Here is a 9,977-nt window from a genome sequence, read left to right as displayed (position 1 = left end):
TTATGCACCCCAATGTTCATAGCAGCAATGTCCACAATAGCTAAATCGTGGAAGGAGCCGAGATGCCCTGCAACAGATGACTGGATTAAGAAGTTGTGGTCCATATATACAATGGAATATTACTCAGCAATCAGAAAGAATGAGTTCTCAACATTTGCTACAACATGGACGGCACTGGAGGAGATAATGCTTAGTGAAATAAGTCAAGCAGAAAAAGACAACTATCATATGATTTCTCTCATCTATGGAACATAAGAACTAGAATGATCAGTAGGGGAAGAAAGGGATAAAGAAAGGGGGGGTAATCAGAAGGGGGAATGAAACATGAGAGACTATGGACTATGAGAAACAAACTGAGGGCTACAGAGGGGAGGGGGGTGGGGGAATGGGATAGACCGGTGATGGGTAGTAAGGAGGGCACATATTGCATGGTGCACTGGGTGTTATACACAACTAATGAATCATCGAGCCTTACATCGAAAACCGGGGATGTACTGTATGGTGACTAACATAATATAATAAAAAATCATTATTAATAAAAAAAAAAAAAAGATTCTCCCTTTCCTTCTGCCCCTCCCCCATACTTTCTCTAAATAGATAGATAGATAGATAGATAGATGATAGATAATTTGTATTCATGTTCAGACAACACTTTTTCGGTTTGCTTATAGGTCCTGTTATTGCCTTGGAGTTTAATGGAGATGGAGCTGTAGAAGGATGCCAACTTATTGTCAATGAGATATTCAATGGGACCAAGGTACAAGATTTTACTGATTATTTCTATTTCAATCAGACCTTTCATGTCATTTCCCTTTCCTTACAACTAAATAGTACTTTTATCCCTGTTGTTGCTTGGAATTAAAAAAAAAGAACAGACTATGGTTTTTAGAACCTGTGGTAAACAGTTGGGAGCTAAGCTTTGGTTTTTCCTTGCCAAATTAAAATTGTAATTGCTTAAAAATTTACAAAATAAGAATCTACTAATCTAAAGATTTATTTATTTATTCGTCAAAGAGTGAGAGAGAGAGCACCAACAGGGGGAATGGCAGGCAGAGGGAGAAGCAGGCTCCCCACTAAGCAAGGAGCCCGATGTGGGGCTCCATCCCAGGACCCTGGGGTCATGACCTGAGCCGAAGGCAGATGCTTAACGACTGAGCCACCCAGGCATCCCAAGAATCTACTAATTTAAAAATCTTCAATAATACATGAGTTTCTAAAGTAAAAAGTCTCATTAAATGTCTCTTTGAGTCCTTCCTTTTTTGAAAACTAGTGATATGTTGAAAATGTTACATTTCTAAGATTATATACTTTGGACAGATGATCCTGTTGCCCACTGTTCATTTTTATTTGCTTCAGTAATGCTTCATCAAACGTTGAATTTGGGGGCGCCTGGGTGGCTCAGTTGGTTGAGTGTCCAATTCTTGATCTCGGCTCAGATCTTGTTCGAGCCCAGCACAGAGCCCATTTAAAAATAATAATAATAATGAATTTGAGCTATATCTAGAAGTCATTACATGTAGGTAGTTTCTAGATATGTTGGTAAGGTTGGTGTATCTAAGAATTTCAGGCTTAAATAACTTAATGTAACTTAAACACCGAACATATAAGAGTACTAAATGAATATAGATATAACTAATAATTTTTTAATAAATATCTGAGATAAAATTTTTTATTTTGTTGTCTGATTTGGCTAATAGTTTCTTGAATTTGCATAATTTAAAGTGCTTTGTCTTTTGTCTTATTTTCTCATCACAACAGTACTAAGGGGAAGGGCAAATTATGATTAGGTTGGATAGAAAAGGAAGCAAAGAGAAGATGGTTCTGTGATTTGAAGCTTTTAGATCTGAATGAGTCAAAGATTATCTGATCCAATGTTCTCATTTTACAGGTGTGGAAAGTGAGCCCAGAGAGGCTTATTGAATAAATTGTCAGCATCATACAGCTAGTTTACGATAAAGCTAGAATAGAGCCCAGGTCCCCTCTAATTCCTGGCTGACATTTGTAAAAACGATTTTTGAAGGGTTCTGCTGAGTACTGCTTTACTCATGTTTAGCAGTTAGTTCATTTAGAATTACTAATATGTCTTTAGCAGCTTTAAAAATGATAATCCCAAGTCTTGCTTCTCAGCCTATTGAGATTTTGTTATTAGGAAATAGAAGAAACTAAGAATTCTTTAAATAAACCTCTCTATTCAGTAGCTTTCATAATATTGACTCTTGTATATTTAAAAAACAGTAAAATTCCAAGCGCGATAAAGTACAACTGAAGTATTATGAAAGCCAGGACCTTAATTATATCATAAGTGCTTTTAAAAGAGCTCAATTTACATTGTAGCTACTGAAACTATATTGTATGGATTCTACAGAATACTGATTAAATATTATATAAATGGCGTACTTGAATTTCTCTTAACAGCAAGCTTGTGACTGTTCTGTAGACAACATGGGCTTTGGAATTTGGGCCTTACTGGTATTTATTTTTTGCTTCTTTTATATTGAAAATAGATGTTTGTATCAGAAAGCAAGGAGACAGCATCTGGAGATGTAGACAGCTTCTACAACTTTGCTGACATACAGATGGGAATATGAAGTGCAATGTGGGACCAAGGACTTGGTATTAAGCCCTTTTTAATTTGTGTATTAGCAGCGGTTTTTACTAATGATAAAACTGTTAACGCTTATATTTTAGTCAACTGTGGAATACTGCATCATTTACTTCCGGTTCAAAAATAGTTTGTTTGGGGGCACCTGGTTGGCTCAGTTGGTAGAGCACAGGACTCTTGATCTCAGGGTCAGGAGTTCAAGTCCCAAGTCGGGCATGGAGCCTCCAAAAAAAAAAAAAAAAAGTTCATTTTAAACTCAGTAGTTTTAATCAGCTTAAAAACTATTTAACCTACTTCAATAAGGTGGTGGTTTTGTTTCTCTGCTTGTGATGTTGTTATTAGAACATAGAAGTGGCTCGCAGTTTATGATTTTAATCCTAATTAAATATTCTTTCGAATCTCTAAGAATTCAAACTTTCCTCAGTGCTCCATATTGTTCGAGAATACATTCCATTGCTTCTTTTCTTTTTTAATTTAGAGATTTGTTGCTAGTTGATCAATTAGAATGAACCTCTGCACATTTTTCTGTGTATACATAGCCAATTAAATAATTGCTTCCTAGTCGCGTAATGTGGCAAATGAGATTTTGTATGTAGAATTGATATAATACTTTGTAAATTGAATTTTTTTAATTAATAGGGATTTGATAACCAGTTGTGCAATTAACTCTACTAACTGCTGTTGGTATAGCTGTTCAAAGACTACTTTGTGAGTAGTATGATTATGTGAATAAATTCCACACCGTTTAGTTTTTGAACGCGACTGCTAGGTGACTCTTCTGCTTTCCTGGTAAGAAAAGGTATTTGCAGTACTGAAAGTATAGAAGCCCGATCACTGGCAGGTTTCAGAAAGGTGAAATCCCCAGCTCTTGTGGTTTATCAGGAGAATGAGAGCAAGACCTTGTGACATTTAAGCATGAAATGCTTAGGCATGATGATAAGCCATGCAGATTATTTTAAAAAAAAAAAAACTAGGGGCACCTGGGTGGCACAGCGGTTAAGCATCTGCCTTCGGCTCAGGGCGTGATCCCGGCGTTATGGGATCGAGCCCCACATCAGGCTCCTCCGCTATGAGCCTGCTTCTTCCTCTCCCACTCTCCCTGCTTGTGTTCCCTCTCTCGCTGGCTGTCTCTCTCTCTGTCGGATAAATAAATAAAATCTTTAAAAAAAAAAAAAAACTAGAGAAATTTGATTTTCATCAGCTATACCGCTCATCAAGTAATGTTCAAGTATGATGAAATTGGTTTTGGCTGCTTTAAAGCATTATTTCCCAAATCAACCTGACTGTAATAATTCACTAGGAGGCACGGGAGAGCTACTTGTTTAAAAATCCACATCCTTGGACCCAGTCCCCAGGTACACCAATTCATTCTCCCGGGGAAACCGGTCGTGAGGAGTTCGTTGTAACCTAAGTGATCAGTTCAGAAGACGTCGACTGGGCGATCTGGAGAGGAGGGCCTGGACCTGCCACGCACATCGCGTGTAGCAGCTAATAGGAACTTAGCTTTCATAGGTCTATTTTTAAAAGGAACCTTAGACTTAAATCTATTTTGGTAAAACCAAGACTGAAAATAGCCACTTATAACAATCCCTCTGATGATTGTTACTAAAAATGTATTTTCGTGTGTAAACTGCTTTTGAATATATCCGATTAATTTATAACTACTATATGGAACTGTGTGTTGATGTTCAGAAATAATGCATTCAAAGACTTTTCACTTTAGTAAGTAAAATCGACTACCTACCCTGGGTCTGGCCTCAGTGCTAACCATTAGCATTGTATCATTTCAGTCTTTTGTAAGCACATTCTGTACTATGTAATCAACCTCTCCTTTAAATCGAAATGATTTCATGAGATGCAAATAAAACTTGGTGACAGGTTTAACATAATTTTAATCATAATTTACAAATAAGCTTTGCAATTAGTGGTCAGAGGGCATTAATTTTTCCCACAGTTAAGCTAAATTAAACGTATTCCTTCTGATTGTGATTACATTATTAAGCCCCATTATTCACACTTAAAGTAATTGCAGTACTTTTTGTTTTTCAAAAATAAATACAATGTTACACAAAGCTGTAAACTGAGTTCTTTTTTTATCTGTAGTATTTTAGCAAAAATCTCAGGAATATAACATATAAGGGAGATGTTAATTTCAAAATACCCACTAAATTTAGTATCTATTAACCAAAGCCTAAAATTTTATATTCTTCAGCGGATAAGAGCTTTTACCCAAGCTTAATTTGTCTTTAAGGACAGTCATTTGGCTTCTGAATGTTTGAAAAGATTTTTAAAAATAAGTAGTGCTATGGTTGTTGTTTCTATAATTCCAAACTCTGATAGTAATTATACTACATTTCATTTTTTAATGGCTTTTGAATTCATGAACATTTATTAGCAAGGAAAAATTAGTAATCTTATTAAGTTATACATGTTTAAACATTATACTAGCTTGTTTCTCTTGTGTTATTAGTACTGCTGTTTCTGCTTCTGTATATTTCTGTCTAGCTTTTGTATGTAATTTATATCTAGTGTTTTTAAAACGTGATTTGTAATAAATGTTGTTAAAATGAAAATAACTGGCGTGCCCGGCTGGCTCAGTCAGTGGAGCATGCGACTCTTGACCTCAGGGCCGTGAGTTCAAGCCCTACGTTGGGGGGTAGAGTTTACTTTAAAAAAAAATAAAATGAAAATGGCTTAACACTAATTTTTGAGGCACCCCTTCTATCACATACATGTACTCATACATGTGCCAAGATGTGGTCATGGCACAAATTTTTTAATGATAAAAGTAAAATAGAAGGTTCTAATCTTTGTCTTATGTTAATGCGACATGAGCTGTGTGCCTTGTGTGTGTGTGTGTGTATGTGTGTGTGTGTGTGTGCGCGCACAAAGCACTCTAGAGAAATGCAAAGGAAGTAGAAAACTCGTTTTTATCTAAGGAATTTCCAATATAATGCTTCCTTTGTTAAACGATACATTGTATTATGATTGAATACTTACTAAGATTGGGCATTTCTCTCTTCCATATTTAAGAAAATAATGAATTATTTATGATATAATTTCTTGCAGGTTTATACAAATGGACCTTACGTACCAAATTTACCAGCCATTTGTACCCAACCTCTCCCTCTCCTAGCCCATAAATCAGAAGAACTGAAACTGCAGAATGGTTAGTTTTTTTAATAAAATCAGAAATACTGAAACTACAAATTGGTTAGTTTTCAAATAACATTCGTTATTATTTTTCTCTATGTGTGAAGCTTCTCCGTGTACATTTAGAGCATGGGGGGGAATAGAAATGTACAAGACAATAGAAAAATCACTTCCTATTTATTGGATAATTCTTGCTGTGCTGAGTTTAAGATTTATTTTTCTCATTTAAAAGGGACATATTTAACTTTGTTCTCTGTGGAAAGAAATGATATTGTAATTAGGGCATGATTACTCCTTCAAAATCCATTCTAGAAAATACTTTATCCTTTAAAAGCCTAACACTAAAAAATTTGAATTTGAGTAATGAAAACCTTTTTTTTTTTTTGCGAAAATGGAGTAATTCACTGTTGTTGTTTTTTTTAAGATTTTATTTATTTATTTGACAGAGAGAGACAGCCAGTGAGAGAGGGAACACAAGCAGGGGGAGTGGGAGAGGGAGAAGCAGGCTTCCCGCCAAGCAGGGAGCCTGATGCGGGGCTCGATCCCAGGACCCCGAGATCCTGACCTGAGCCAAAGGCAGCCGCTTAATGGCTGAGCCACCCAGGTACCCCAGTAATTCACTGTCGACTTGGTTTTCTTTTTTGGTTAGATAGTGTTGGAGGGAGTCGAGTTGGCAATCAGTCCTACACAGGAGGGAAAGCAGTAAGCCCTTAAACGATATGTTTCTCTTTCGACATTTCAGCTTTTAGTGGCAAACCTCCAGCAAGATGTTCTGAAAAGCAGTCTCTTCCTTTTCTAGTGTTTGGGGCTTTCCTGCGGAGGGCAGGTTCTCACCTACAAATAGATGGTACGAGAGCAGGAGCACGGGGCAGGGGGGGCTGCCATCCCCCATTTCACTTTCATCTGGTCCACTTGTAATTGTCCTCATGAAAAGTGACTGGCGTATATGACAAGTAATTAACTGATGTTTCTAAAGCATACGTTGAAAATAAAATACACTTTATGAACGTTAAGTATTCATAAAGTGAGCGTGGTGTTCTTTTCAAGGCGTTCAGCTGGGGAGCCGAGCACCCACCTCCAAACAGGCCACTGAGTAGGAGAAAACAAGTGTAAGAGGCTATTAAGACTTAAGTGCTGTTTTCTTACGACTGACACACTTCCATGTGTCAAACGTAGCTCTGTTTGTTAGGCTCGCTAATCAGCCCTTTTAGAGGTGTCCCTGTGTGTGCACACCCAACCCCAGCTGGTCCACCGGAGACCCCTGAGCACCAGCCCTGGTCCCCAGCACTGTCCCGGTTCCACTCCAGCGAGATCAGACCGGCTCGCCCAACTGTAGGCACAAGCGTGTGCCCTGGTGGGAAAGCAACCGCTCGCCAAAAAGAGATGCTTCATGGAACAGCTGAAGCAGATGGTAAAAACAACCAAAAACAAAAAACTTCAGCTCTCCTCAAAGAAATTAGGGGTAAGCAATATCATGTTGAAGAGGGGACTCTGTGCCCAAGCCAAGGAACAGCGAGAGCTCCACTCTCACAGCCCGAGAGTGCGGCCGTCCCCGGCGGCGAGCGCTTGCACCATCACGGGCCACGCTGAGACGAAACAGCTGACAGAAATGCTACCCAGCGTCTCAGCCAGCATGGTGCCAGCCGTGTGACTGGTTGAAGGAGGCTGGCGGAAGCTCGGCCCAAGTCATCTGTGCTCGGAGGAGCCCCGCTTGCTACCAGAGGGGAGGATGATAATCAAGTTCCAGATCTTGTGGAGAATTTTGAGGCAGCTTCCAAGAACAAAGCAGACCAAACCGAGTCAACTTCTGAAGAAGATAACACTTGAGGAAGTTTCTGGGAGCTGCTATTTTATATGATGACTGCTTCTTTAAAATGTCGTTTGTGGAGCTGATAAGAATCTAGCTCTCGAATATTTTTAAGCCCAAGGCCCTCGAACACCTACACTCTTTCCAGTTTTTGCTTGACACTTCGTTCTTTGCAGCTGATTGAGCTGAAGTCGCCTGGAAATAAAGTTTGAAGCGAGGTTAATAAAGTTCTTTGCCTAGTAAAATAAATACATAAATAGTCAAACCTTTTGTACTGTTTCACCGTAACTTCCAAACAGGTCATATCTGAAGCGATTTTAAAGCTTATCTCAGTAGAGTCTTCTGGTTTTAGGACTTCGAAGGGGCTGGACATTTTCAGTCCCTTGTCCTACAGTCGAGAAAACCGAGGGTCAGAAAGGTTCATCACTGAACTACAGTGTAGGCCCCTTGACTTTCCCCTGGGATCGGCGGGAGAACAAGACTCCGCTCACCCGTCTTCTGTATGAAGCCTTTCCTAACTCTGAGGTGCATTTCCTCCTCGGTGTTCACACAGCCCTCTGTATAGATGTCCGGGTACTTCCAACCCCCTACGCTATTTCTTTCTCCATGCTTCCCTTGCTCTTCAAAGTGTGATCCGTGGACCCACAGTATCAGCATCACCGAGAGCTTCTTCGAATCTCGGGCCCCACTCCGGATCTGTTGAATAAGCTTCTACATTGTAACAAGGTGTTCAGGGGATTCATACGCCACATGAAAGTTTGAGAAGCTCTGTCCTCCACCAGTAGTTCCTCGAGCGCTAGAATCAAGGCTTAGAAATCTCTGTATTCCTAGAAAGTAGTTTAGGGTCCAAGAAGATGATCTATATTTAATAAATGGTTTGAACTGAATGACAGACTCCAGTGCTGCATGCTACTCTCCTGGACTGGCTTGGGAGTAAAAAGCACTCCACAGTATTTACTTTCCCCCCGCTGTTCCATGTTGAAATAGTAACCACGGTCTCTGCCCACTTAGGCTCCTGGAGAGCTTTGAGAGCATCAGTGGTATTCACTGGAAACAGATAAGAGCACAGCAATTTCTGACTGAAATTTTCTTCTGACGTGTTTTTGTATTCAAGTTTGTTTTATTCGATTAGGCAACATGTTGCATAAAGCCAACGTGGTCACTTGTTGATGCCCGGGGCTGAGTTAAAATAAAAAAGCAGTCGGCTACTCGCTTTGGGTTTACGGGGAGAGTCAGTCACTTAGTCTCTCTCAGATCCGTTACCCTCCCTCTTTATCTCTTGACATCTTCCCACTTCCGGTGTTCAGGGATGAGCTTGGCCTCCATCAACAAACCATGTGCAGGATTGTTCAGGGGAATGTTTGGTGTCGCTCCAAATTCTGGGGGGCATATGGTGGTGACGATGACTTGTTTCTTTCCTGGAACAAAGGCTTAATTATAAATGTAAAATTTGAAAGCAAAGTAAAACCCTTAACGGCACACTCTACCCGTCATTTACTTTAAGTGGTTTTTCTTTCTGTTTCCTCAGGAGAAATATATCGATGTCTTCGTATGAGACCGAATGGCAAATTCTTACGTAGAAAGTATTTCTTTGCATTTAGTCAGCGTAGACCAGGATTCAGGCGGCATCTGAGCACTCCCTTCCTGTTACTGTTTTATGGGGAATATAACACGGAAAAGAGGAAAATGTGCATAAATGGGATAGGTTGGAAAAGTCAGAGGTTTTGAACTTGAACCAGGGCTCAGCTTGAAATAAAAAAAAAAATGCTGATCTTCTTTCTACGTCTTTGTTCAAGTGTATTGTATTATGAATCTGTTGGTGCTAACGTGTACTTGTAAAGCAAACTAAATGATCGAGGGCTACGGCAACAGGGCAGCATTTGAGGCCTATATGGTATTCTACCCACTGAATCCGACAGCACTACATCCAGGCGCTGTCCTGATTGTTGTTATCTTAACAGTAGGTACAGTCGACCCCTGAGCAACGTGGGTTTGAATTGTGCAGGTCCACTTCTCTGCAGATTTTTTTGATACAGTATAGTACTGTAAATGTATTTTCTCTTCCTTAATTTTTTTTCTCTAGCATACTCTATTGTAAGAATATAGTATATAATACATAGAACATATAAAATAAGTCTTAATCCGCTGTTTGTGTTAACAGCGTCTTCCCGGTCAACTGTAAAGCTATTAGTAGCTAAGTTTGGGGGGAGTCAGAAGTTACACTGGGCGGGGGGCGTCAACATCCCTAATCCCTATGTTGTTCAGGGGTGAGCTGTGTAAGGAAAAATGTAAAGCACGGGACACATAGTAAGTAGACGCTCAGAATGTTACAGTGCCCTTCCTTCACCCTTCTAAAACTCATTTCTATGAGTGAGTTTTTTTAAATTGCGAAGAAGGACACAACATGAGAGCTGC

General features: G+C 39.4%; 1 protein-coding gene across 7 annotated transcripts in view; it reads left to right on the top strand.

Moving 5' to 3' along the window:
* RP2 (RP2 activator of ARL3 GTPase) overlaps positions 1-9,344 on the top strand; it is a 58,771-nt gene extending 49,427 nt beyond the window's left edge. Inside the window, exons 4-6 of one of the 7 annotated variants that reach the window (XM_040632557.1) lie at positions 672-757; positions 5,672-5,771; positions 9,091-9,344. In XM_040632557.1, coding sequence (XP_040488491.1) covers positions 672-757; positions 5,672-5,771; positions 9,091-9,290 — 386 coding nt within the window. In that variant the 3' untranslated portion in view covers positions 9,291-9,344. Of the gene's footprint in view, positions 1-671; positions 758-2,504; positions 5,172-5,671; positions 5,813-9,090 lie in introns of those variants that run through there. The other 6 variants (XM_040632579.1, XM_040632590.1, XM_040632584.1 and 3 more) reach the window with 6 other exon arrangements.
* The last annotated feature ends 633 nt before the right edge of the window (positions 9,345-9,977 follow it).

Source organism: Ursus maritimus (genome assembly GCF_017311325.1).
Source record: "Ursus maritimus isolate PB19 chromosome X unlocalized genomic scaffold, ASM1731132v1 scaffold_X1, whole genome shotgun sequence".
Lineage (NCBI taxonomy): Eukaryota > Metazoa > Chordata > Mammalia > Carnivora > Ursidae > Ursus > Ursus maritimus.
The sequence above is the reverse complement of the archived record's forward strand: the minus strand, read 5'-3'. Positions and strand labels throughout refer to the sequence as shown.